Below are 27,095 nucleotides of genomic sequence, written 5' to 3' on the forward strand. Positions count from 1 at the left end.
AGTCCTCAGAAGAGGCCCACTGTCCTGGCAATCTCTAGAACCCACGCTGCCACCAGTTTAAAAGTACAGACTCCTGGGCCAGGGATTTAGCTCAGTGGTGCTGCCACCTGCCTTACAACCGCAATGTCCTGAGTTTGATCCCCAGTACCAAAAAGAAAAGTGCAGACTCTTGCCAGGCATAGTGGTACACACTTGTAATCTCTAGCACTCAAAAGGCTGAGGTAGATAGGTCACTGAGAGTTTTTGAATTCGAGCCCAGCCTGTAACACAGTGAGACCTTGTCTCTAAAACAAACAAACAAAACAAACAAACATGCATGCAAGCAGACTCTTTGGATTCAGAAAGAGCTGAGACAGAGGCCTGGTTTATACGAAATTTGCTTATTCAAATTTATTACCATCAAGAATTATGCAATGATGCTGTAGTTTTTCTTAACAAATAGAAAACAGACTGTGTACAACAGTGAACTCTACAGCACTAGCATCCACAAGGTAAAAATGAATGTTTCATCCAACATTACCAACCCTGGATTGTTGATCTTGACTTAGCCTAGCAAAATTTGGCGACATCTCCATCAAGTCCCTCAGCTAAAACAGCTATGCACCCTTCCCTGCCCCCATTTACCTATCTAGATAGTGCTACCTGGAGGAAGAGGCCCTTGCCCTGCTCCTCAGCAAGCCAAGATAAGAAGACTGATTATAGTACCGTCAACAGAAGTCCAGTAGTCTCGCCACATTGGTTTATGAGGGCATCTTGAAGGAGTGGAAAAGAGCGATTCTCAGGGGGCTTTGAAAACAGCTGCAATCCAGGGAGAAATCATCCGACCCCTGCTGAGGACAGACATGTGCTACTAGGCCCACTGGCCTGGACCTGAAGGGCTGGCCATGCCCCCGCTTGGCCCTGAGGTGTGTGGGGCATGGCACACCCTGACCTGTGCCATTTGCTCGGCCACATGGCCAGACCCCCGGCCTGTAACCACCTGCCATACTGAAGTGTGGGAGGACCAGTGAGTCTGCGGGCCTCCTGGGAACCCTGGGTACATGGAGTCACCTACCTCTTGGGGGTTTAAAGCAGAGGCCAGGGGATGACATTTTTCTTTTTTGTTGTTTTTAAAATTTTTGTCATTTTTTGTACTTTTGTTTTTTGTTTTTTGTACCTTTGCAAACACAATGGTGATGGGGAATGCCTTGCCAGGCTCCCCAGACATGTCTGTGGTTGTGGGCTGTGAATGTTAAACACACTGGAACAGACGACTGGGGATGTGTTTCCTATCGCCTCCCCACCCACCACTGTCTGTGGGGCCCAAAATAGGCTCTGAAGGAAAACTAAAACAAAACCTTAAAAACTGTTCCCCTGCATTTGGCTGGAAAAGGATCTTGTCTGAGGGCTGGAAGAGCAGCCCAATCAGTGCCACCTCCTGAGTCTGTGGCCAAGCTTCTCGAAGGCTGCCGACCCCAGCTCCACAGGAGGAAGGCATGTTCTGTCCGTAGCAGTAAAAGGCATACAGAAAAGGGACCCAAAGTGAACTCAAAAAGGAAAACAAAATGAGCCCCAACCCCCACAGTGGCCCATTCTGCAATCAAGGATTTGTGAAAGGAAAAATCAGAGGGAAGAGGCTAGAATCCCTCAATCTACCCCACTAACGTACAAAAACGGAGGCTTTGCCCCCATCCCCACCCCATGAAAAGAAGCATGAGAAACGTGGAGCTGAATGAGAGCTTGAAGCAGGCTCTAGCTGGGCCTGGTGGACAGAGGGGCGATAGCGCCTGCCTGCCAGCCACCCACTTGCCCAGAAGTGCTCTGGGCTCTGATTGGTGTGGCAATGTTCCTGAAACGCTGTGATCCCAGTGGGCTGTGCTTTGCTGGCAACAGCATCTGTGCAGGAGGGCTGGACAATGGTCGGTATGGCTCAGAGGAGCTGGGTCCCCTCCGAAGCCCCCCGGTGGAGGCGGCGGAGGAGAGGGGAGCAGTAGTTACGTTGCATAGTGGTCAAAGCTGCCGAGGTACTCCAGGGCTGCACGGTAGCATAGCTGGTACTGGTCCTGCCAGGATAGAAGGCTGGTCAGTGTGGGTGGCACCGACAGATATCCTTACCACACTGTTAAGGGCACCCATGCTGCCACCAGTGGGCTGTGGAATTAGCCTCTGTTGGGCAACAGCATGTGCTGGAACCAGACAGCTGTGCCAGGTAATGTCCAGGGGAGCCTGAAAGCGCCTCTGAAGGCTCACCTCTTTCCTGAGCCCCCAAATTTAGCTCTCTTCCTCCTGCCACCTTAATCATGTTTATCTGCTCTTAGACTGCACCTCTTAAGGATGGCTATGTACAACTCTGACCTAGAGCCAGCACATCACTAGTGCTCATTACAGAGCTACTGGATGAAAGAACGAATCTCGCCCACCTCTGTTGCATTTTAGGCAGAACAGGCAATGTTATCTGAAGTACCAACAAACACATGTGCCTGTGTGTGTCCAACTTCACCTGAAGCCTAGGGTTCTGAGGAGGGCTGTTGGTGAAACCCTGGCCTTGCACTCTGGTCTGCGTACCTCTGTCTGCACCATTGCAGGACGCTGTGTGCGCAGGGTCTTCACAGTCTGGAACATGTCGACCACGCCCTCGTAGCGCATGCGCTCCAAGACTATGCTCAGAGTGATAAAGACTCCGGTGCGGCCCACACCAGCACTGCTCAGAAAACAGCTGAGTGAGAAGTCCTGCTCACATCAGGCAGCAAGTCTGCCAGGCTTCACCCACCCCTGGCCCTCCATGGGGACAGCCCTACCTGCAGTGCACTGTAATGGGTCCATCCTGACCAAACTGCTCCTTGGTCTTGTGCACTTGACCGATGAAGTCAATGAAGCCCTCCCCCGTCTTGGGTACGCCCTGCTCAGGCCAGTCTGTGAACTGGAACTGGCGAATTGTCCTCGACTGTCCATCCTGGGAGAGGTGGGCAAGGGACAGGGTTAATATGCTTTTTCTTTGGTCTTTTTAAAAAATTAGTACACATTCGTGTACGTAAGGACTCCACTCATGGCAGGGTTAAGGTTTTGTGTCTTAGGCTGCATCCCCTCTGGGTTTGGCTGGAGAAGTACAGTAAAACAACCATGCAAGTTGTCACACACGAAGCCATCCTGGGAGATAGGCTGCACCCTCACCTCGCATTCTGCAGTTCCAACTAAGCTTCCATGTGGGCAGCCCCACCCCCGTGCTCAGGCAGTGTGGACCTGCTTGAATGCCTCACTCACCCGAGCATCCGTGACCTTGAACTCACGCAGGATATACTGTGGCATGTTGTATTCAGCCATCGGGTCAACAACGAAGTACTGGTAGCGAGCAGAGCGCCCTGCGGGCCAGTACTGGTGACACTTCTCCTGCGGACAGAGGGACCAGTCCCCAAGATCAGATGAGGAGGCAGGGGAAGGGACCTGCAGGGTTCAGAAGATTCTGGGACAGGACGCCTCAGGTGGTGTAAGGGAGGTCTGAGGCTATGCTGATGGAGGCTGGGGTGTGAAAGGAGCAAGTAAGGACAGGGACGTCTCTCTCAAGGGTGGCTATTCTCCCAAGTGTGACAGGGGCCTTAGGGGAAGGGGTGGGCTCACCCTGCCCATCTCCCGAAGCTTGGTCAGCATGACGATGATGGTAGAATTGTGCTCCCATAGCATGCGCCAGAAGTCCTCGGTGCTCTCTGCCAGAGGCCCCTGTGTAGCTATGTAGGCCTTCTGCTGTCTGGGTGGACATAAGACTGGACATGCTGGAGGTGCTGCTGCTCCCAGCCTCCCTGAGACAGTCTGGCCCCTTGAGGCCCTGCTCAGAGCACCCCTCCTCCAGGAAGCCCTCACTGTTCTACCCAGCCCACTCTGGTCTTCTAGTCTGGCCCTATGGTGTTGCCCGCCCCCACCAGGCAGGTGCAGGCCACAGGCCTGAGCATGCTGACCTATATCCATCCAGGAAGCTGGCATTGATGTAGTCGGAGCCCTCCACACCACGGATGGGCTGCAGACAGACACGGGTCAGTTCATAGGGCATGATGTTTACCAGCCGGTTCTTAAACTTGTTGCAGGGCAGGTTGGCGCTGATGAAGTGAGATGTGTGCGCCTTGGAGCTGGCCAGCAACTGTTGAGAGGGAGGGCTAGGTCAGGCCTGGCTCCCGTTGGCGAGGTCACACTCATGAGCCAGTCCAGGTCCCCAGAGCCAAGCAGGCCCACCAAACCCCACCTTGAACTCCAGCTCCATGGCAGTCACGCTCTCCCCGGGAGGCACTTGGCCCAGCTTCTGGATGTGGGCATAGAGGTTGCGGGCAGGCACCTCGGTGTGTCCACATGTGGCCGCCTCCAGCAGCGCCTCATGGATGAACACATACTGGTCTTCTGTCTGGACCATGTAGTTCCTCTGTGATCGCATGCACGTCACATGGCCGTAGATGTCGACTGTCTTCTCATGCTTCATACGCTCCAGCATGGCATCAATAACGATGAAGCAGCCTGTGCGGCCCACACCAGCACTGCAGATTAAGGGTTCAGCTTAGAGTAGAGGTCCCCATTTCCCTTCAACTGCTTTTATTTTTTTGGCTACACTGATGATTGAAATTGGGGTCTCCTGCATGTAAGGGTAAACACTCTGTTGTTGAGCCACATCTCAGTCTTTTTGATTTTTTTTTTAAATTTAATTTGAATAATGGGTGTGGTAATGCATGCCAACACTTGGGAGGCTGAGGCAGGAGGATCACTATGAGTTCGAGGCCAACCTGGGCTACAAGTGAGTTCAGAGCTGAACTTGAACTACAGAGTGAGACCCTGTCTCAAAAAACAAACAAACAACAAACAAATAAAAAAAGAACAACAACAAAAAGTTTAGTTTGAGACAGGGTCTCACTAAGCCGTCTCGGTTGGTTTTGAACCTGTTAGTCTTCTGTTTGAGCCCCCCAAGTAGCAGGGATTACAGGCATGTGCCACCAGGCCCAGCTCCACTCTTCCCCTCTGGACACATCGTGCCCTCTCACCTGCAGTGCACCACCATGGGCCCTGCATCTAGTGGGTTGCAGGCCTTGACCCTTCGCAGGAAGGCCAGGATGGGAGTTGGGTATTCGGGAACCCCATGGTCTGGCCAGGCCATGAACTGGAACTGACGCAGCTCACGCTTCTCACTGGAGCCACTCTGGGAGGCAAAGTCAAGAGATGAGGTGATCAGAAATTGGCCTGCCACAGACCCAGACCTGTCACTCTTGGATGGGGCTGACAAGCCATGTGAGGAACTCAAAGAGTTGCCACACTGTTCCTGTAACGCAGGCCACCCTATCATACTCCCACCCCTCTAGTCTCTCACCCTCCAACATCCAAGTGGCCTTCCCTGCCCCAGCCCACGACACTCAGGCTGTACCTTGTGGAGCGCAAAGGTGCGCACAGTATATGTAGCCAGCTCCACAGTGTCCAGCAAGGTCACTTGAATGAGGCCATAGGTCTCAGTGCCACGGGGTGGCCAGTACTGATCACACTTTACCTGCAGAGGGACGAGCAGAGCCGGGCACAGAGCAAAGGTGATGACGCTGGAAGATGCCCAAAAGCTCAGACAGGCAGAAGCGGAGTGGAAGATTCAGACTATCTAGATCTAGCTCAAGGCCCCTCAGCCCCAAATTCTCAACTTCACTGTCCCCGTCTCCTCGCCAGGTCTCATCATGCTGTCACCACCCCCACGTTCAATGGCAGAACTAGGGCCGTAATTGAAAATTATTTATTCAAGGCCAGATAGCACCAGGCACATTATCTGCCAAATTTACCCATAACATTTATGCCCTATTTTCAAGCTCTGTAAATTTTATGCTCCAGTCAATGCTTTGCAGTGTGAAAGCAGATAAGAGCAGTTCTTTCCACTCATTAACTTAGGAGATATGTTAATGCCCTAAAAACTCTGGCATCTGGGGAACACGTGAACACCCCGGGAACATGCCAACAACTGGGGAACACATTAGCATTCCAGAAAATGACAGCATTTCGAGAACCATATTAACATACCAGAAACCCACTAACATCTGGGGAACATGCCATATCCCGGAAACACCTGAGGAGCTGGGGAACATGACAATACTCCAAGAAAACAACAGCACTTGGGGAACCCCTCCAGGAACTTCTGCCCATAGGGAGAAAATAACATGTCCAACAGGACCTGGCAGCTGAGTGACTTCCCTCCCACCTCCCAGCAGGGCCCCTCAACCTCACCCGGGACTTCTCCTCCAGCCGTGTCATCATGACCACAATGGCGGTGCGCTGTTCCCACACCATCCGCCAGAAATCTCCCATGGTCTCGGGCAGTGGGCCCTGGGTGGCGATGTAGGCATTCTGCTTTCGATAGCCATCGATGTAGTTGGCGTTAATGTAGTCACTCCCAGGGACACCTACAGATAGAAAGGTCACGGGAGAGCACGAACCCAGGGCCCCCAGCCCAGCCCACTATGCCTCAGGGCACCCAAGGCTGCTGAGCATCCTCTGTAGGATGAAATGCCACTCCAGCCAGAGGGGAAAGGACAAGGAGTGGGACGGCGCTCTGTCCTTAGCTCACCGTCGATGGAGGTCAGGATGACTCGAGAGTGGTCATAGGCAATGACATTTGCGTAGCGGTTTTTAGGCTTGTTCACCTCCAGGTTGGAATTCTCCCAAGTGAACTGCTGTCCAGGGTCAATGGACTGTGCAGAACAGAAGCAGAAAGTGAGGGGGAGCCAAGGGACAGCCGCCTCCCCTAGGGGACTCAGCCTTCAGCTGGTGCTCACATCCTACAAGCTTCACTCTGGTGCCTCACTCTGCGGCCACAGCACCCAACCATGTACCCATGATGCTGTGAAGACCACCCACACCAGTCAAGAAGTTGCCAAATCCCCATCAGGAAATGATGGATTGAGAGACTCCTTTGACCAAAGCACCAAATCCACTTGTCTGGTAGACAGGTCTGGGTTGGGGGTGGGGGCAAGGGCCCTGAACCCAACTAGGAAAATAAGCATAGCCAGATGGGAGCAACCACAGCCTTCTGGTCTGCGTAGCAAACAGGCAAAGCTCTGGACACTGTGCTCCCCCTCGCTGGGCTCTCCTCCACCTGGGCTTGTTTCTTCCCTGTCTGCTCTCCTGCCCCTGCCCTTCCAGTAGGGAAGACATAGGCTCCTCCAGGACCCCTCCCAGGCTCTCCTCTACCACCTTTTTTTTGGGGTATTGGGGATCGAACTCAGGACTTGAGAGGCAGGCAGCGGCACAACTGAGCTAAATCCCTGGCCCCCATCTTTCTTGGGTGACCACTGTTGCTTGCAGGAAACCGGGCCCCCCACACACACCCAGTACTGGGGATTGAACCCAGGGCCTTCATACTCAACTATATCCCAAGCCCTTTTTTCACTTTTAATTTTTTTTTAAATTTACTTTTTTTTTGGTACCAGGGACCGAACTCGGGTCCTTGTGCTTGCGAGGCAGGTGGCAGAACCACTGAGCTAAATCCCCGGCCCCTCATGAGACAGGGTCTTACTAAGTCACTAAGTTCCCCAGGATGGGCTTGAAACTGTGATTCTCCTGCCTCAGCCTCCCAGAGTGCTCTGATTACAGGAGTGTACCACAACACCTGGCTGCTTGCAGGACTGTCTTTCTCTTTTCTTTTTATCATTTATTTATTTTTAAAAATTTATTAGTTTTTTGAGGCAGGGTCTTGCTTTGTAGTGCACACTGGCCTTGAACTATGTAGTCCAGGCTGGCCTTGAACTTGCAGCAATCTTCCTGGCTCAGCCTCCCAAATGCTGGGATCACAGGTGTGCATCACCACACCTAGCTCTGCTTGCAGGATTCTTATGCGTGTATGCTACAGCTGTCTGTTTCCAGTTGCAATCCAGAGCTCCCCTCTGGATACCTGGAAGCCTTCCTCCGGAACATGGCCATCTGAAGGTCTCATAGACCCTTCACTCTCAATCCTTTCAAAGTCGAGCCCATCAGCTTCCCCTCCACACTCTGGGATTCCATCTTAGTGGGCAGCACCATTCCCCATTTTCCCCAAATCCCAGGCCAACACCTTCAAGTCCATGCCCCCTCCCTTCAGTCCCCATCACCTGATGGCTCCCCCTCTCCTCGGTCCTCTCCGACCTGCTGCCACTGCCCTCGGCCAGGATACCCAACTCAAGCTTGGCGACTCCCTGCCTCTTCCCTCTTGCCCCACTGTGACCCACTCTGTCTATGGTCAGAACGGTCCTTCAAAAAAGCAGATCTGAATAACCATTTCCTGCTTAAAAGCCTCCTGTGCGCTTAGGCAGCAGTAACATTAAGAGCCAAGACTGGGGGGAGTGGACAGTGTGCCTGGTACTGTGTAAAACCCCTGGTACGTACATCTCTGCCTAATTCTCATACGAGACAGGTTCTGTTATTACTCTCGTCTTGTAGATGGACATAACCCAAAGTTAGCACAGTACACAGGTCCTCCAAATTCTGCCCCAGCCTTATTCCTCTGTGGGACGGTGTCACTGCTTCGTTCCATGGGAGCCAGGGACAGCTCAACCCTCAGACTGCCTCGGTGCTGTCAGCCTCCCCTCTCTATGTATCAATAGTCATGTTTATACCAGGGCATACAGGTGCAGTTGCACATTCAATACCAATAACCTGTCTGTGCCTATTTCCCCACTCACTGATATTCATCTCCACATTCCCAGGGACTGGCACACAGTAAGTCCTTGAGAACGTGTGATGAATAACAGTAAAGGTAATAGAGCTTGGGTCTTGGCTGAGTGAGAGGCATGGCAGCCTCGGGTAGCTTCTGGGTAGGAGGTCTTATGAAGAAAGCCAGATCAGAGGACAGGAGTGGGCAGGCGGCAGTGGGTTGCTATGAGCCTAGATAGTGGAAGGAAGGGCAGATGTGGGACATGGCATAGGTGAGTATGGGTCGAACACCAAGGCCAGAGAAAGAGCAGAAGGCAGGAAGCCCAACTTAAGAGATTCCTGATTCACAGCAAGGTTGTGCCCAAAGCGGCCCCAGTGGGTGTACTACAGGTAAGGGTAGCACTGTTCTGCAGCAGATATACTCAGCCCTCTGCCTGCCAAGCTCAATTTCCTTTCAGTAACCTGCCCTACTGCCCTTGGAGGTGCAATCTTGGTTCCCCGGGATGTACCCTCCAAACACAGCTGAGGGTGGATACCTGACTGGAATGGGAGCAAACTCCCAGAGTCTCAGCAAACCCATCTGTCACCTATCCATCATCACAATTTAAAACCTGTGCTAAGTGCTAGGAAAAGTGGCAGATGGGGCATAGAGACATCTTCACCTGTGCTTCCAAAAGAAGGTATCTCCTTTATCACCTCATTCTCTAACAAAGGCCTTCCCAGCTGGACCGCCTGGGACAATCAGAGTCATCCCCTACCACCAGCTAAGGGCACAGTAGAAACCTTCCAACCCTGAAGTCTGAGCCTCCGGCAGGCAGGAGTCAATGCCACAATGGGCACACATCTGTAAGTGCTCCGGAGGCTGACCTGAGAGGATCACAAGTTCAAGGTCAGCGTGGGCAACACAGCAAGACTCCAACTCAAAAACAGAACAAAACAACAAAAACTCACACACTAAAACAAAAGCCTAGAGGCGAGCATGTGGAAGGCCTGTGCACTCTGTGAACTCTGAGCTCACATGGGGGCTCTGGTTGGTGGCAGCTGACGTGACGGAGGCTGGGTTCCTACCACATCTGCCTGGGAGCAGCCCACTGCTCCAGACTGGTACAAGCCAACCTTGGGAGACATGGACACTGCTGTCCCAGGTGCCCAGTATGTGAAAAGAGTGATCAAAATGTAGGGCACAGGTGTCAGGGAGGCCTGGACAGGAGCCCTGGCTCCACTGCTCATCAGCTATTTTTTTTTGTTTTTTTGTACTGGGGATAGGACTTGGGACTCTGCACTTGAGAGGCAGGCGGCACCACTGACCTAAATCCTTGGCCTCATCAGCTGTTTAACCTTGGGCAAGTCACTTACCCCTCCAGGCCTCGCTTCCTCATCTCTAAGATGGGACAGTAACAATACCATTTATAAAACTGGGGGGCGGGGGGGGGGGGTGGGCGGGGATTTAGCTCAGTGGTTTTGCTGCCTGCTGCGCAAGCACAAGGACTCAAGTTCAATCCATGGTACAAAAAAAAAAAAAAAGAAAGAAAGAAAGAAAGAACTCTCTTATCCCCGGTACGAAAAAGAAAAAAAAAAAAGACTAGGGGGGAACTGAGTGAGAGATGACGTCGAGTGTCCAGCTGGTACCAGTCTGCAGCAAGTCCCAAGAGCAGCTATGGTGGCCTGTGTCTGCCTGTTAGCCTCTGGGCATGGGTCTGGGCGCCAAGCACAGCTTTCTGAAGGATATTCTGGGTGGGGCAGTGAGCACAAGAAGGGTCTAGGCAGGGCCCAGCAACCAGAAGGACAGCTCCACAGCTGGCCTCAGTGCTGCTAACCCTCCTCTCTGTGCACCAGCAAAGCCTGGAGCCCAGCTAGAGCCTGGGGCAAGAAAGGACACCATAGGGGCCAGCCAAAGGCGGTGGAGATGATGGGGGATGTCTCACCTCATATTCCTGGGAGAACTTGAGGCCATCGTTGGCTTTGAGGCGCTCAATGTTATCTGCCAGGTCGGTGATGGGGATGGGTGGATGGTCTCGCATACCTGGGAGAGGCAGGGCACACACAGGCAGTTATTGGGAAGCTAGAGCAGGGTGGTGGAGACAGTCCCAATGCATGTATGTGCACATGTGAACATATGTGACCATGGAGCACTTAGCACTGGTGGCATGAAGACAGCAGCACATGCGGTGGCAGGGACAGGGGAGCACACAGAGGCTGGAGGGTGGAAGGGAACAGGTGTGTGTATGCCGTGGGCACGTGGAAGCATGTCCAGGTAACCCGGTGCTGAGTAGGGGCACCAGGGCTCTGTCTGGCAGGTCTGCTCAAGAGGAAGGAGAGGCTTCCTCCTTCCCAGGCTGGGGCTGTAAGCCCAGGTCGGCCACAGGTGACAGGATGGAGTCTGGGCTCCTATTGTACCTGCCTGGGGACAGCCCTCCTTCCCCACACTGGCAAAAGTCACCAGAGGAGATTCGGTGACACTGATCCCAGGCATCAAGTGTGTAGATGGGGTAATCACAAGTACTCAAGTACGGACACAATGGCACAGTGACACAGAGGAACACGGCAAGAGTGGAGATGGGGGCAAGATTAGACACAAAAAGACAAGGAGACAGGAACCAGGAAGGTGTTGAGACAGAGACCAGAGGTGACAGAGACAAGGTAATCAGGTCAGGGCCAGTGGGAGGGAAAAGTAGACAGACAGGAAGGGAAAGAGAGAGATGAGGGGACAGCTGAGAAGTGAACACAGGAAAGGGGAGGGAAGAACAAGGAAGGGCAAGGTGACAAGAGGAGAAAAGTAGAGTAGAAACAGACACCAAAGCCAAAGTTTCCCAAACACGGGAACTTTGAAAACTAACTTGAGATATTCGGGCAACTGGGGGCACTGGAACCTGCAGAGAAAACAAACCAAAAAACAGTGGGGTTTGCTTTGAGCCCATTAACCTTGTGTGGTCACACAGCCAAGATCAGACACAGTACAGGGCCAAGGAACAGGGTGGTGTGGGAGGGACGGCAAGGAAGTGAGGGGCTGAGGGCCATGGGACTATGCCTAGCGTAGGCCCCCTTTGTCTCCCACTAGCAGACATAAGCCCCACCTCCAGAGTAAACGCTCCTGAGCCCCATGGACCTGAGTGACCTCTCAGGGCACCCAGCAGCACCTCCCACACAGGTGGTTTTTGCCTGGAGCCCATCACAGAGGCCCAGACCCAATATGGACTCAAGCTGAGCCCTGCTACCCCTCACTTCTGTCCCCACTGCCACTTTCTACCTTCTAAGCAGCCTAGTCCCTATCCTGATTTCTGCTCCTTCAATCCAATGACCTCACAGCAGCCAGAGTGGGATTCTTATAGGACAATTCTGACCCTCCTGCTCCCTTAGTGTCTCCTTGGGACAATCAAGGTGAAGTCCAACCCCTCTGCAACAGGAGCTCTGCCTAACCCTCCAGTCACCTTGTGGCTCCAATGCTGCAGCAACACTGAAGGGCTAACTCAATACTCATGCGCTGCCTCACCCAAGGGAGCCACCTCCCACCTCCTCCCCTGAACGGTGCCTGCACAATGGCACCCTTCCCAGAGCAGGCTTTTCTGCCCTCTAGTACCATCAGCCCAAGGCCTGGATTCCTCACAAATTCTATTATGTTGGTTGCAGCAGCCTGCTAGGTCTGGCTGGCATGCTCTCTCTCAGGACACAAACCCTTGGGGCTCAGTCACCATGTTGTGAGGAAGCCCAGGCCACATGGAGAGGCCTTATATGGAGAGCCTAGCTGACAGCTCTACTAGGCTCACAGAAGTGGACTTTCATCAACCACTGGGCACTTGAATAAACCATCTTTACCATCTATGGGTTGGCAGACTCCCTATGAAAGGCCAGAGAGTAGTTATTTTAGGCTTTGCTGACATCAACATCTACTACACCTACTTTAGTCTGCCTCTGTAGCTACACATACACAGAAATGAATGGGTGTGGCTGAATTCCAGGAAAACTTTATTTACAAATATAGGTGGTGGGCTGTATTTGGTCAAAAGCCAAAGTTTTCCAACCTCTGCTTTAGAAAGATCCTAGCTCCTAGCCTTTGAGTCTTCCAGCTGAGGGCCCAGACATTCTGGAACAGAGATGCTGCTCCTGCTGTGCCCTGCTGAATTCCTGACTCACAGCAACTGAGAGATAATACCTAATTATTATTGTTTTAAGTCACTAAGTTTTGGTGTAATGTGCTATGTGGTAATATCCAGCTCACACATACATACTCACTGTGTGTGTGTGTGTGTGTGCATGTTAATTCATTCCTTCATTCCCTTGTGTGTTCATAATCCACTGCACGCTGAATACAAGAATAGGGGGTGAACAAGACACTGCTCCTGGTGCCACAGAGCTTAGAGATGGTGTCTGAGGCACTTCCTGCCTTCTGTGAGCAGCATCACAATGGGAGCAGAGGTTCTGGGAGTTGAGACACCCAAGCCCAAGTGGGAACTTCTCCTGGGAGATGAGGTCTGAGTTGTATCACTGGAGTGTGTGTGAGGGGGTGGCATTTCAAATAGAAGGCACAGCTGGACAGCACAGGAGAGTGGTTGGGAAGAAAGGGTAGGCACCAAGCCTTGAACTGGAGTCCCTGTCCTTGCATGGTGAAGTTGGAGTTGGCCACTGGGAAGGGTCAGGTAAGGGCCACTCATGCCCCTCAGGTGTCCGGTGGGGCATTTCTCACAGTAGCACGGCTCTTTCATGTGGCAGGCCATCATGTGGTATGGACTGGCCTCTGGGGGCTCCTGCTAGCCCATATTCGGGGACCTTCACTATTGGCACACGGGGGCTAATATGCAGCTCTGTTGTCCTGAGGGGACTACTAGGCCTTGGGAGCCTGTCCAGCTGTTGGATAGAGGGATCTTACTCATTTTAGTCCAAATAGAAGCACGAAAAGGACGAAAAGCAGCAAGAAATGGGCGCATGCGGCTGGGGTCCTTCAGTGGAGAGCCAGGACCTGCAGAACAGGGCCTGCAGGCCTGACTGGGCCGGAGGCAAGAAGAGCAAGAATCATGTTACCTGGAGTCTGGTAGTTGAGCCTCCTCATCTCCACAGGGTCGGAGGAGTGGGCCAGCAGGGAGTCCTTCAGCCCAATCGACTGCTCATCTTTTGATGATGGGGAGTGGGTCCTTTTCCTATAGAGGACAGAGGACAGGTGGTGAGAACCTGAAGTTCAAGCCAAGACTAGCTGGCTGCCACCAAGCCCCCGTGTCCACAGCTCTGCCCCCACCACTGCCCCACCTCATCCTGGCATCTGAGCATGGAGGAGCCAGGGGCAGAGCAGTCTCAACGTGAGAGAACACAGGGTAGGGATGGGGAAGGGAGACAGCAGTAGTGTGGAGCAGACGGAAGGAGCAGTGCTGAGGGAGGAAGGGGGTCACAGAGGCTGGTGGCTCCTTTGGACAGGAGCCAGGTCACTGCTGGGCAGTGGCTGCTATCCCCAAGACTGCAACAGCTGAGGCAGCAGAAACCACAAGGAATAAACATGCAAATGACACAGAAAATACGCAAACACCACAGGGGACTGGGCCCCAGCTGTCTGGATCTTGCGGTACCAGGGTAAATGCTCAGAGCAGCAGGGTAGGGACCAGGAAGGCATCACCCTAGCCGGGCAGAGTCCTCTCTCTTACTAGCCTCGGCTTCCCCATCCAGAAGGATGGGGTCAGATGGACTACAAGAATGATGGCAAACCATTTAGAGCTTTCAATGATAACAAACAGCTGCCTGTGGCACATGTGCCACAGTTTTGCCATGACTGGATTGTAGGGTCCAGCTGCTGAATAACACCTGGGCTCACTTGTGGTCTGTGCACATGTGCTGGGGAGAGGAACCTGTGAGCGTGCTTGAGCGTGTGTATGTCAGATGGACACCTTCAGCAACTGGACTTCCTGGAGAGGTGGAAGCCTGGGGAGGGTTCTGGCGAGCTGTGGACTCTAGGCAACACCAGAGGCTGCTTCATGTGCACGTGCCCCACAGAAGCATCCTCGGTAGAGGGTCCAGAGTTGAACAGGCAAGAGTACACACAGCCTGTCCCTCATGCCCGTGAGGACTCGTCCCGAACCAGGGAGCCTGCTGTGCTGACCGGACGATTTGCTGCTTAAAGCCACAGGCCAGAAGGCTTCCGGTCAGAGCACTGTCCCTCCCTGCTGGCCTGAGATGTGCACAGGGATAAGAAGTAGAGGGGGAGGTGTGTGAGCAGAGAAAGAATGACTCCTACCTTTCTTGTTTACTAGGTCCCGAAAGACAGGCAAGGACAGAAGAAAGGAATGGTCACTGTTTCTGCCACGCGCTCAGCCCGCACATGACGGGGGACACCATGAGACCCTTACAAGGCACCCACATGACACTCAGGGCTGACAGGCTGTGGGGTTACTGCTCAGAGCCCACCCACAGGTCTGTCCAACCTGCCTCCAGGTAGGAGCACGGGCCCTGATGGGCAAGGGAGAGGTGGCACAGGGAGACAGGCACTCCTGTAGATTTGTGTCAGACACACGGACTAGCATGCGCTCGTCTGCCAGGTGCTCTGTGACACACTTGTGTGTTTGGCCCTGTGCTGCTGGGAGCTGGATACTTAGCACACTTGGCTGCAGGCCCAGCATGAGTCCAGTGGAACATTCTGGGGAGGATACAGTGCTGTGCGTAAGTGACGGGAGCCAGAGAAGGCCTCCCAGGCACTGGAGCCAGGAATGTGTATCAAAGGATGAAGACGCAGCTGCCAGGATATGGAAGGGAGAGCTGCAGAGCAGGAGAAGGCTCAGCCTCCACCTGCCTGGAACTGTCTTAGTTCCATACAATGATGTCAAGGACGGAGCAGGGACCAGACTAGACGGGCACTGCTGTCAGGCTGAAGAGGCTGGGCTTCATATTGGGAGTCATTAAAAGGTTTTACAATAAGGTTGAAAATGTTCAATTTCTTGGAAATTGAACACCAACACCTTGAAGGCTGCGAGGTAGACAGGAAGGGGAAGACTCCAGGGTCAGGTGGCTGCAACTACGTTGAGAGGACTGAGTGTTAAAGACACAGAGACCGAGATAGCTGTGAATGTGATTGGCACAAGGGACTTCAGTGAATGTCTGCTAAGTGATTCTCTGTGGGATGTGGGCCTGCAATAGGGTCTAGATCTCTCTAGGCCGAAGCAGGTAACTGAGGCTGGAGTAGTGGCAGAAGGAAAGTGCTTAAGCTAGGAGACCAGGAAAGAATGGTGTCTGGAAGCTGAAGAGACAGACACACTCACAGCCATAAAAACTGAGACAGACAGACATGCCTGGGAATGTACATGGAACCGCTCTTTAGGAAGCCCGGCCTCTCTTCACACCCAGGCTTACACACACACAGAGGTTTCCCCATCAGACTGACACACACATCCAAGTAAGTAATGGTTCTGCTGGTCCTGGCTTCCACTGTGCCCATGGGCCAGGGTGGACAGCTGCACTTACACCCTCATGTACTGTACCCAGACAGGGGCCAAGAAGAGACGGGTAGGTACTGTCCCCCAGAGCTGAGTATAGCACTCACCTCTTAAAGAGAAGGATGGCGATGACAATGAGTATGATAAGAATGACTGCCAGGACGGGGCCTGTCACCCACAGCATCTCCGGTTCCTCTTGCTGCTGAGCTGGTGTCACTTGGACTACAATCTCGTCCGAGTAGGGGCTGGTGGCATAGCGCTTCTGTGGTCCAGTGGAGAAAAAGCACAGGTTGTAAGCTCAGTGTGAGACGCCAGGGCTTGGGGGCTGGGTTACATGGGCCTGGCCTGGGCCTGGTCTCCTAAACCCTAAGAGGCAGACCTGAGGTTGGACGCAAGATTGGGTTCCTAGGACTAAATTAGGTCTGGCCTTCTGAATCCTGTGGCCTAATGTCTTGGGATATGTAGTACAGGTCTTACGGGCTGCCTCAGGCTGGGGATCTCGGAGTTCCTGAACGTGGGGTCTCCTGGTGTTTGAGACTAGGCTTGAGATGGGTCAGGCCTGGGGTCTTGGGGTGCTGAGAGCCAAGCTAGCTCAGGCAGACCTGATCCACAGGTTCCTTCAGGAAAGCGAGTACAAAGCACTGGTAACTCAGGTCTGAAGAGAGTGGCTGGTTGTAGAAGCCCTGGTAGGTCTTCTTGTCCCCCAGAGTGAAGGTCTCAGGGAGCACATCCATTTGCGCTGCCACATATGGCTTTAGCTGGTCTGCCTGCCGCCGACGCCGCTGCTGTGACTCACCACGCTGCTCAATGGCCTCCAGAAGCTGGGAGAACACAGCATGGAATCACACAGAGCCTTGGCGCATGCTGCCCTGGGGCTGTGGTCTGGGACATTACCTTCCACACCAGGGACCCAAGGCTGGCCTGCTCACTGCCCCGACAGAGGAATGCCAGGACTCTCCCAACCATCTCATGAGAAGAGGCCAATAGGCAAATTCATCCTAACTAGAGAGATAGTTTCCACACTACCTGGGAGGACAGAGACACCACATATTCCAGGGGGCTCACTCCAGCCCCTCCATGGCCTTTGTATCCAAGAGACTCTTAAGTCCAGAGGGCCTGGGCCTCTCCAGCGCTACAAACATGTCTCCACTGCTCCCCACCCCAGGGGATTCTTGACAGACACCTCCGGGAATTCTCTGTAAGCCCTCCAGGAGTTCTCTGAACACTCCCAGGGGGTTCCCCTCAGAGTCCCTCTCTCCAGGGAGAGCAGGCTGCCAGCCAGAGCAGTCAGGAGAATGATTTCAATTGGGGGGTCCACTGGGGCAACACTCAGAGAAAGTCAGCCACTGCAGACTATTGCCAGGCACTGTCATGGGAGCTGCTCCCCTCCCCAGGCACCTCATCCAGCTTCAGTTCCTCGGGTGTGCTCCATCTTGGTTCCAGTATGTTCCCACCCACACGGTCAATGGGCACCACCACAATGTAGAACCACCTAGGTGGGTAGAACAGCAATCAGGACTGCCATCGCCAGCAGCCTCAGTCCCATCCCTTACCCAGTCTCGTCTGCACACCTGACCAGTGAGGGGTCCTGCACAGGGGGCATGGAGAGGGTGAAGCGGCCATCCTCTATGTAGGCCGAGGCAGGCAGTGGCTTGTGTGGCAGGATGTCAGGGGCTGTGCGGATGGACACGAGGTGTTGTAGGCCCCCTGCACTGTTGCCACGGTTCATGAGCACAAATGAGTACTCTGTGTTGGGCTGCAGGTCTGAGATCAGCTTGTGCATCGAGTGCCCGTCCACCTCTACACTCTGCCCATTGTACAGAATCTGCAGGGAATGGGAACAGCGTATGTCAAGGCCTCTCCATGAGGTTCCTGATTGGGCCTGTGGGCACAGCACACGCACAACCAGGCCCCAGGTCACAGACACATGCACATGCAGGCTGGGACTGGAATGATAGCACCCAGCAGGTGGTACGCATGTTGGTCTGGGCTGGCTGTGGCCCTTACCCACCTTGAAGGGTACGGCTGACTTGTAGGAGTCAGGGACTTCCCAGCTGAGCAGCACAGATGTCTTCATTGCAGCAGCCACACGGAAGTTCTTGGCAAACACTACGAAGACATAAACAAGGAGTGAGCTAGGGCTGAGGAGTGAATGCGCTAGAGGATGAGACACTGTTCAGGGCACAAGGTGTTCAAGATGGCTGCAGAGAACCAAGCATCCCCATTCCCAGCCAGTTTCAAATCATACCGCCCAACTCCCAGCCTGAGTTCTTTTGCAATGAGCACTGAACAGGGTAGGGATGCCATCACATCCACAGCCAGAATGTCCAGAAAAGTGTGGGGAAAAGCTTGAGCTCAAGACACCAGATCATAGTGCCTAAAGGTCAAGGGGTCCTAGTCATGAGAAGCATGTGCCCACATCCTAGAGCTAGGTGGAGCATGTTTACTATGGTAAGTGGGTCGTGGCCCTAAGAGATTAGTGTCAAACACCAAAGATCAGTAGGTTGCACACCCAAGAATGGTGATACACTCATAAGAAGCCCGTGGGTCAAGGTCACGAGAGATTGGAAGGTCACACAGCAGAGGTCAGTAGGTCAAGGACAGGTCAGGGGTCACACACCTAAGAATGTGGTGCCCATTCACTAGAGGTTAGTGGTCACAGTCATGAGATTGAAGAGTCACACAGCAGAGGCTGGTGGATCACAGTTGCCAGAGGTCAGTGGGTCAAAGACAGCAGAGGTCCCCAGGCGCAGCCACACCTGGGCAGGCACTACCATGCCCACAGCACACACCTTGCTCCACAGGCATGGTCCGGGACTGGATGCTGGGGCTGAGTGGGCCGGCACCTTTGCTGGTATATGCGCGGACCTTGACGTCATAAGTGGTATCCGGCTTGAGGCCGGAGAGTGTAAAGTGGGTGTCAGCAGTGACGTCCTGTAGCTCCTGCTGGCTGTTGATGTCACGGTACACTACAGTGTAATTGGCGATATGCCCGTTCCTCTCCGCCAGCACTGGTGGGTCCCAGGCCAGCTCCGTGGTAGATGTGGTCAATCCTGTCACTCGTAGGTTTTGGGGAAAGCCACTGGGCACATCCTCAGGGGTCGTGATCTCCTTCTCAAACTCCTCACCTGGGCCAGCTCGGTTCTTGGCAGCAAGCCGGAAGACATATGTGGCCCCTTTGTGTAGGCCAGTGACTGTAAAGTGCTGGTCATCTTTGCCAAAATCTATAACGTTGAGCTGTGTCTCATCGGCCCGGCGGTACTGCAGCCGATAGCCCAGCAGCTCTCCGGGCAGCTCCTTGGGTGGGTGCCACTGAAGCAGTGCAGTGTTCATGGCTGTGGTGCTGATGATCATCGTGGGCCGGCCTGGGACTAAACAACCACGCAGGGGGCTCCTATGCTGCCCTCCCCCCCACTGCCCATCCTCAGCTCTGTCCCTGACCCCTCACTCACCTGCTCCTGTTGTAGTAACAATTTTGGGCTTGCTTCGGGCACCGTCCCCTTTGGTAGTGTAGGCAGCAACAGTAATGGAGTAGGTGGTCTCTGGGGTGAGGCCGCTGATGGTGGTTTCCTGGAGGGGGGGAAGGGCCATTTCCCATCACAGTGTGCAGAAAGGGGCCACACTGGGTCAGCCACATCAGGACTCTAACCTGCAGCGATCGCCCAGGCACACAGGGCCACAGGTCTTAGGAGGTGGGGTTGTGCAGTGCTGGAGTCTGCCAGAGGCAGCGCAACCAGGTGGGATGTGGACTGGGAGGACCTGCCCATCCCAGAGCTGCAAGCCTGGGGCAAAAAGCTCTTTCTTCCTTTCAGAGAAGAACAAAGGGCCACACTGTTTCCTTTACTCCATTGTGCTGTGAGTGACACCTCCAGAGGTCCCTACACACACTTACACGCTGGGCACAGAGCCTCGCACGCACTCAACACCTTGCATGGCTCTTGGCATGCAAGTGTAGATTACAGCTGCTCCTGCACAAGCAGGTGAAGGGCCACTTATGGACACTAATGTAAACAGACACACAAGGAGCGGGGGTGGAGGGGTGGGCCAGGGTGCCGCCCTACAGGTCCACATGGGTGACCACCACCTAGGCCACTGACTCTAAGAATGTTCACGGCCCACAGTGCCTCCTGAGATCAGGGAGGAGTAGGGGAAGAGAGGAAGACAACCCCTCACACCCAAGGAAGATACTCTCTGCCTGTTCCCACTGATGGCTGAGCAATCAACCCAGGCATGCCCTCTACCCTGGCAGATCATATCCATACACCCACTTCCAGCAAAGGCATCATTTCAGGACATGCGGAAACGCACCACAGGAAGCCAAGCCACGACACACAGAGAGAAAAATGGGAAGAAGGAAAGGAACCACCGTGCAGTGGGAACAGGGCTGTTGCCACCAACCCTGGTGTCCCTCCAGCTCAAGCCTCAAGTGGGGTCACTTCAGCTGCCAATGACCCTTCTAAGGTCCCCTCCTACCCCAGCTGGAGGGTCTCCCAGGGCTGGGGTTCCAGTAGCACCAATGTTGGACCCATCTCTCTATAGACTCTTCTCCCAGCTTGGGCCCTGGGCAGGTGATTTTTCACTCCAGGGATCAATAAGGCCTAATGATCAGGATTGGATTTAACTCCATCGATGTGTGGCCAGAGCAGGGGCCAGGCCCTGGTCGATCACGAACATTGGCCTCAAATTGCTACTCGACAGGCAAGAAGTAGGATTAGAGGAAATGCCAATCACTGCTCAGCTTGGTACTGGCATCTAAATGCCAATTTTCTCTGGATGTGGCTGGTGCCCTGTGGAACTTGGCAACACAGGCTGGGAGGAAAGAAGGGAGAGGGGGAGTGTCCCATGAGCCCAGCCTGACCCAATCTTGCCCGTGTTCAAACACCTGTTACTTACATAGTCCTCGGACTCCTCTGGCTGCCACTGACCGCGGGAAAGGGAGAGAAAGGGAAACAGGATGGTGAAGGAGTCTGGCTGGGAGACAGCCTGGCTCATGGAGGACAGATGGATGGATTGGGCTGCTAAAGTGCCCATGGTGATAATAACCCAGGGCAACTCCGTCAAGGATCTGAGTCCCTGCCTCACTGGGCACCATGTCCCAAGGCCAAGGAGGCTAAGGAGGTAGGCTGGAGAGTAGACCGTCTAAAGGGAGAGGGGGCACCCGCAGGCCAGGCAGAGGTACTCTGTGGGAAAGGCTGCCAGATGTGAGGGTGGGCTTGACAGCACAGGGAGAAGAAACCCTAACCCTAACCCTTGAGGGGTAAGGGGGTGACCACACACTCTGGTTTGCCTGGGATAGTCCAGACCTATGCTTATCTTGGTATGACTATTCAGTGTCTCCTTTCAATCTCAAAAGTACCAGCTGGGACAACAAAATAGTCACTGGGCATGAGGAGTCTTCCAGGACAGGAGAGCTGCACTGTGGCTGGGACAGGCTGGCCAGCAAGACTATCAAGGGCATGAGTGCCTGGGTCAGAGCCTGGGCCTTGCCCCGTAGGCAGAAAGAGCTCCCTACAACCCGGTTCCCTCTTGCAGGTACCTAAGAATCAAGCTAGGAAGATCAGTTTCAGGGCTGGCAGTGTTGCTATATCCTGGTAAACTCAGATCCCTGGTGTGTGCAGGTGCTTGGACAGGTAGAGGAGCTGAAGGCCTCCATTCTGAGGCCCTGTGGCTCTGGAGGGCTTGTGGCTGGCTGGTAAACTACAGAGAGGAAAGTGGTCCATGCCAATTCCAGGCCAGAAGAGGTCTTGGGGTCTCCTGGCCCAACTGCCCTTATAGCTGGCCTGGTCTGTCTCCTGGTCCCAGTGATAGCGCGGCTTAAATTTGTCATCTTTTGGCAAGCTCTGTTGCAAAGTGTCTGGAAGAGAACACGGGAAGAGGCTAGATAGGTCCCTAATGGCCACAGACACATTTGCAGGGTGGAGCTGGACCCAGTTCTGGCTGTTTCCTTGCTTGTAAGAGAGACTGGGACTGTGTAAGCCAGGCCTGAGGATGGGGATCTCACATGGTACCTCTCTCATGTTACAAGCAGCGAGCAAAGGGGAAAGACAAAGAGAATGGAACAAAGTGGAGAGGGAGGCAAGGAAGGAGTTGGATGAGTGGCAGGGGTAGGAGGGGAGGAGAGAGGAGAGAGAGATTGGGCTAGACAAAACTAGAGCAGTGAGAAGAGAGACAGGCCGTGAAAAAAGGAACAAAAGGAGACAGGGAGAGCAAATCAAGACTCCATAAAAAATAGCAACAAGCCTGGAGCTGGCGATGTAGCTTAGTGGCAAAGTACCTGCCTGGCATCTGCAGGATGCTGGGTTTGATCCCCAGCACCACAAGAAAAATGTTTTTAAAAGAAGAAACAAGGACTGGGGATTTAGCTCAGTGGTTCTGCCGCCTGCCTCGAAAGCGCAAGGACCCACACTCAATCCCCGGTACAAAAAAAAAAAAAAAAAAAAAAAGAACGACAAGCCTGACACAGAGGCAGCATGAGAAGAGACAGGTCTGGCTATACATTGAGGGGTGGGGGATGAGGGGGGCCTATTATCACATGGTTTCTCCCGAACTTGTGGGGGTTCTGGGCTGAGCAGATGGTGCTATTAGGTGGAGGATAGGCTGTGATGTCCTTGATAGAGAAACAAGGGACAACCGGGCCCTGTGGCCAGGCTGGAGACCAGGCCCCATCTATTCTCCTACTGACTTGGAGCAGAATGACCCAGTCCCCAGAAGGCCAAAGGGCAAGCCCTCTCTCTTCAGTGGCCTCCCCAAGCCTGGGCTTCAGTCCACTCCCTGCCAAGGACATGGGGCTAGAGGTTAGTGTGCTTGATCCTTTGGCCCAGTTCCCTTCCAAACAGCTCAGGACCAGAACGGGGCACCCGAAGTGGCTTCCCTGAAACCCCACTGGCTGCAGCTGTGGCGCTAGTTTCTTGGGATGGGAGGGACCGAGGGAGCCCATTCCCGGGATGTTTCTGGGTGGGTGTGTCTGCTCAGGCTCCATGAGGAGCCCTGAACCTGCCCCAGGAATGCAGGCGGGTACACATGCCCTCCGCCTCCACTCCTGATCCCTCAGCACTGGGCATGCTGAGAGGAAAACAAGGCACCCTCTGAGCAAAAAGGAATTTCGTTTCAGGAGATTGAGCCCAGCGAGAGGAATGAAGGCTGCTGTGTATGTGGGTGTCCCTGCCCCTTAACATACCCCATAGGAAATGGGGTACATGCTTATACCTCTGTTCTCAACCCGGGGAGGGGTGAGAAGCTAGACAGGGCAGGAACCTAGCCTCCTTCCCTTGGGATTCGCTCAACATTGGTCCCTGAAGCTCCCCAGACTCTGATTCAGGCTGGGGAACCTGAGAGCAGACCACACCAGGTGTTCTGACGCTTAAGCAGAATATTTTGGAAGGAGGCTCAAAGCCTTTTCCTAAGGGTCTGGAAACTTGGCTTATCCAAGTTTAGTCACCCACTTGCTGCACAATTCTGGCCACTCTATAACCTCTTAACTGCTTATCTGAATAACAAGCAACGATCAGAATACCCCAAGGTCCTCACCCCAAGCTCACTGGCTGAACCCCTACCCCCAAGAAGACAGAAGTTCACAGTGGGAAGTATGAGGCTGGCTGGCCTAATCCCTGAGATAAAGATCAGGAGCTGAGCCATCCTGGGAAAGGGGGTCATGAGGAGAACCCTCAGCTTGGCTATTCACAGAGCTCAGCACCAGGCCACAGGCCTACGGCTGAAGAGGATGAAGACACAGACACAGTCCCTATCTGCTTCTGGTTGTGGCAGGAGCCACTGTTTAGCGCAGCACTGCCTGGGAGAAGAGCATATCTCAAAGGCACAGCCCAGTCTCTCCAGTGAACATGCTTCCTACAAACCATGAAGCTGGAGCCTGGACAGCATGGCATGGAGCCTGGGGTCTGTGAAGACAAAACCCCTCATTGTAAGCACTGGTGGCTGAACTGAGACCCCGACAGGTTAGTTTGCTACCAGGGCAGATGAGGCTGGCAAGGCTTGAGCTGGCACAGCTTGGGCTGCCCAGACAGGAAAGGAGGAATCCCTGGAACTCGGCTCTCACCTGCAGATCCCTGTGCCTTCACCCCCAATACAGCAGGGCATCTCTGGTGTCAATAGCAGAAAAGGCAGCCGCAGAACCTCCCACGGCAGGCATGGGAGGGAAGCATATGTGGGATCCAAAGAGGAAGCAGTGCACACTGCTGTCTGGACACCCTTCTACCCACCACCATGCAATTGCACACCTGGGGCTCAGCTAGCATGACGTCCTGAATGATGGGTGCGCCTCGGGGTTCACCATTCTCTAACCGAACATAGATGACCTGGTAGCCACGGATGTGACCATGTTGCTTGCTGGGGACAGGCAGCTTCCAGGAGACATGCACAGCAGTGGAGTTCAGTGGTTCCACCTCCACCTTCCGCGGTGGCCCGCTAGGCACTGGGGGCCAGGTAGAGAAGAAAGTCAGGCCTGATGGTATTGACCCTGGTGCAGGTGGGCAGAGGAGACTTCAAGGTCTCGCCACTGTACCCCACCTCCCCCAGGAAAGGCCCTGTGGCCAAGTGAGGAACCTGCTGTCTGCCCGCAGCAGAGAAGAGCCCAGAAGCAGCCCTGCCAACTCCTCTGGCAGGCCTACCTCCCTTGGTAAGGAGGGCAGACCTGGAGGACCAAGTGGCGGCAAGCCCCAACCCAACCCTTTCAGGTCCTACATGCCAATGTCCACCAAGGCAGAGACTGGAGACTCTCTTGCACACTGGTCTTCCTAGTTTTGACCTCTCAAATCTTAGGTGGGGCTACTTTTGCTTTTTACGGATTCAGTTGGCCTGGACACACCCCAAAGCCTGGGACTTTTGCATGGGTTATGTCCCGTTAGCTACACCTCCCCAATTTGGGCCATTAAGCCTGTGCCAGGAGATGAGTCTGCCCGGGCTAATGGAGGAAAGGCCCTGGTGCTCGGTGGGTGGTGCCTGGGGCAGTCTGCCTTCCCACCCCTGCCCCACCTCACGCCGCATGGCTGCCTACCGTCCTCGTCGGTGCGCACCAGCACCGGGCTGCTCTCAGGACCGGGCCCCACATCTGTGTGTGCCCGCACCCACACCCGGTACTCGGTCCACTTCTCCAGGCCCACCAGGTCCCAGCTGGAATGCTCGCGGCTGATGCCATCCACCACATGCCGCCTGTGGTCTTCGCCGTCCACTGCCTCATAGGCCACGGAGTATTGGGTGATAACACCGTTGCGGCTGTCGGCCGGTGGTGGGACCCAACTTACCCGGACCGTGGTGGAGCCCGTGCTCACACATGTCACCTTCTGGGGAGGGGCGGAGGGGGCTAGGGAAGACAAATGGGGGGAAAGCAGGCAGATGGAGGGTGGGGATCACAGGCATGGTGACCAAGTCACAGTAGACTGGAGACTCACCCAGGAAGGCTACCCAAAGTGCTGAAATTGCCATCAGAGTCCCTAAAGACATACTGTCACCACTGTTGCCAGGACAGCCTTGCTCCCTATGAACTACAGGCACGCGCGCACACACACACACACACACACACACACACGGAGTTCTACCAGTGTCTCTCCCATACATACGCCGTCCTGCACAAAACACATTTATCAGATATACACAAATCAGAATGTTCTGAGGACAAGTTGCCCAAAGGACTCTTTTGGTGGAAGGCTGCCCTGACTAGTGCCTGCCTGAACAGAGTCTCTGTGCCTGAGCCTGGACACTGGGGGCTAGACACAAGGATGGCCTGTGGCCCCTAAGGTTTGAAGACAATGTACCCAGTGACATTCCCAAACTCCATGCCTAGGGAGGACCCAGCTGCTAATGCAGGGGATCCTCTCCACTCAAGTTCTGCCATCATCCCGTCTGGGTGACTTCAGCACACAGGTAGACTCACTGGCCCCAGAGCTCCTCATTTCCAGAGTTTTCTCCTCCCTATATGGCTGTGGTCACGGCCAGTACAGTGCCACTGTGGGAATGATGCTACCTCCAAAACTGGCCTCCTACCTTCCCCCCACAGACCCCTACCTCTTGTTCCAGCCCAGCTACTCCAGGTCCCCAGAACTACTACTTTTCTATCTTTGGGACAATCATCCACCCACTCTGGTCCTTACTGTCCTTGATATTCAGCCTCAACTCCAAAGTCTACCAGCTCACCACTCTCACCAACACCCCAAATCTCAGGTCCTCACCTTTTCATCTCTGCCAGGCCCGCACCAAGCAGTGAGTGACTGGGGAGGGTAGGAAAAGGTACCTCCCTGGGGTCTCCATGCTGCCTGCCCGTATCCACTTGCCACCCATCTCATTCAGCCACCTGATAAGGGACACACTCAACCTCCTCTACACTCCCTAAACCTCCAGCTCTCTGGGACTCCCAGCACACAACCTCTCTCCTGCTTTGTGGAGAAAACTTAGCCTCCCTGGCAGCTCCCTCTGTCTCTTGTCACCAAACCCACCTAACTACCTGCATTGGTTTTGATTCTCTCTCAAGAATGGAGAGTCCTGCTGCCCTGCCCAAGGGTAAGCCTTCTCATCATCCATGTTCTTCCTCCTTATCCTGGCCCCTAAGCCTCCACCAGTTCTCCTTCTCCTTTCCATGCTTCCTATTTTGTCTTGTACACTCTCTCCCAGTAACATTTTCCCACCTTACATGCAAACCCCACCCACAGTACTACAGACCCCTCCAGCTATAGTAGTGATCCTCACAGCTGAGCTTGACAGACTCTGAGCCTGCTGTCCTACTTTCTCACCTCCTGCATAGTCCACCATGTGGCCACAACTCCGGCCCAGGCCCACTCCTCCACACCACTAGGTCCACTGGGAAGGCTTGTGGCCCTCTGTTCCTGACCATACCACCTCTGGCATGCCTCTCGAAACTTCCTCTCCTTCCACCCTCTAAGATACTCTTGCTTCTCCTGGATTTCCTCCTATCTCCAGTCTTCTGAGATCTTTCTCCAGCCAAGGGCCTGACACACATCCCTCCTTGGACAGGACACGGCATCTTGAACCTGCCACCCGTTTTCAGTCCTGAGGGTGGCACTCGTGTCCAGGCCTCATCTACCAGAAACAAGATGCATCTCCAATACCCTCTTT

The 27,095-nt window shown here is 54.1% G+C and overlaps 1 protein-coding gene across 24 annotated transcripts in view; it reads right to left on the reverse strand.

Moving 5' to 3' along the window:
- Positions 1–364: 364 nt before the first annotated feature.
- The window catches only part of Ptprf (protein tyrosine phosphatase receptor type F), an 86,294-nt gene continuing 59,563 nt past the window's right edge, over positions 365–27,095 (reverse strand). For 3 of the 24 annotated variants that reach the window (XM_087214943.1, XM_004871876.3, XM_087214934.1), the window contains 24 exons: positions 25,024–25,329; positions 24,248–24,441; positions 20,907–20,933; positions 19,466–19,583; positions 18,806–19,384; positions 18,025–18,122; positions 17,585–17,838; positions 17,412–17,505; positions 16,616–16,834; positions 16,121–16,275; positions 13,624–13,739; positions 11,445–11,477; positions 10,533–10,630; positions 6,548–6,671; positions 6,208–6,383; positions 5,372–5,491; positions 4,995–5,149; positions 4,211–4,496; positions 3,930–4,108; positions 3,595–3,721; positions 3,241–3,366; positions 2,778–2,932; positions 2,545–2,695; positions 365–2,042 (listed from right to left, as the gene is read on the reverse strand). In XM_087214943.1, the coding sequence (XP_087071069.1) occupies positions 1,974–2,042; positions 2,545–2,695; positions 2,778–2,932; positions 3,241–3,366; positions 3,595–3,721; positions 3,930–4,108; positions 4,211–4,496; positions 4,995–5,149; positions 5,372–5,491; positions 6,208–6,383; positions 6,548–6,671; positions 10,533–10,630; positions 11,445–11,477; positions 13,624–13,739; positions 16,121–16,275; positions 16,616–16,834; positions 17,412–17,505; positions 17,585–17,838; positions 18,025–18,122; positions 18,806–19,384; positions 19,466–19,583; positions 20,907–20,933; positions 24,248–24,441; positions 25,024–25,329 (3,959 nt within the window). In that variant the 3' untranslated portion in view covers positions 365–1,973. The remainder of the gene's footprint in view (positions 2,043–2,544; positions 2,696–2,777; positions 2,933–3,240; positions 3,367–3,594; positions 3,722–3,929; positions 4,109–4,210; positions 4,497–4,994; positions 5,150–5,371; positions 5,492–6,207; positions 6,384–6,547; positions 6,672–10,532; positions 10,631–11,444; positions 11,478–13,623; positions 13,740–16,120; positions 16,276–16,615; positions 16,835–17,411; positions 17,506–17,584; positions 17,839–18,024; positions 18,123–18,805; positions 19,385–19,465; positions 19,584–20,906; positions 20,934–24,247; positions 24,442–25,023; positions 25,330–27,095) is intronic. The other 21 variants (XM_087214941.1, XM_004871884.3, XM_087214940.1 and 18 more) reach the window with 16 other exon arrangements.

Source organism: Heterocephalus glaber, unplaced genomic scaffold, assembly GCF_053883595.1.
Source record: "Heterocephalus glaber isolate CG9 unplaced genomic scaffold, H.glaber_assembly_v1.0 deba00001452, whole genome shotgun sequence".
NCBI lineage: Eukaryota > Metazoa > Chordata > Mammalia > Rodentia > Bathyergidae > Heterocephalus > Heterocephalus glaber.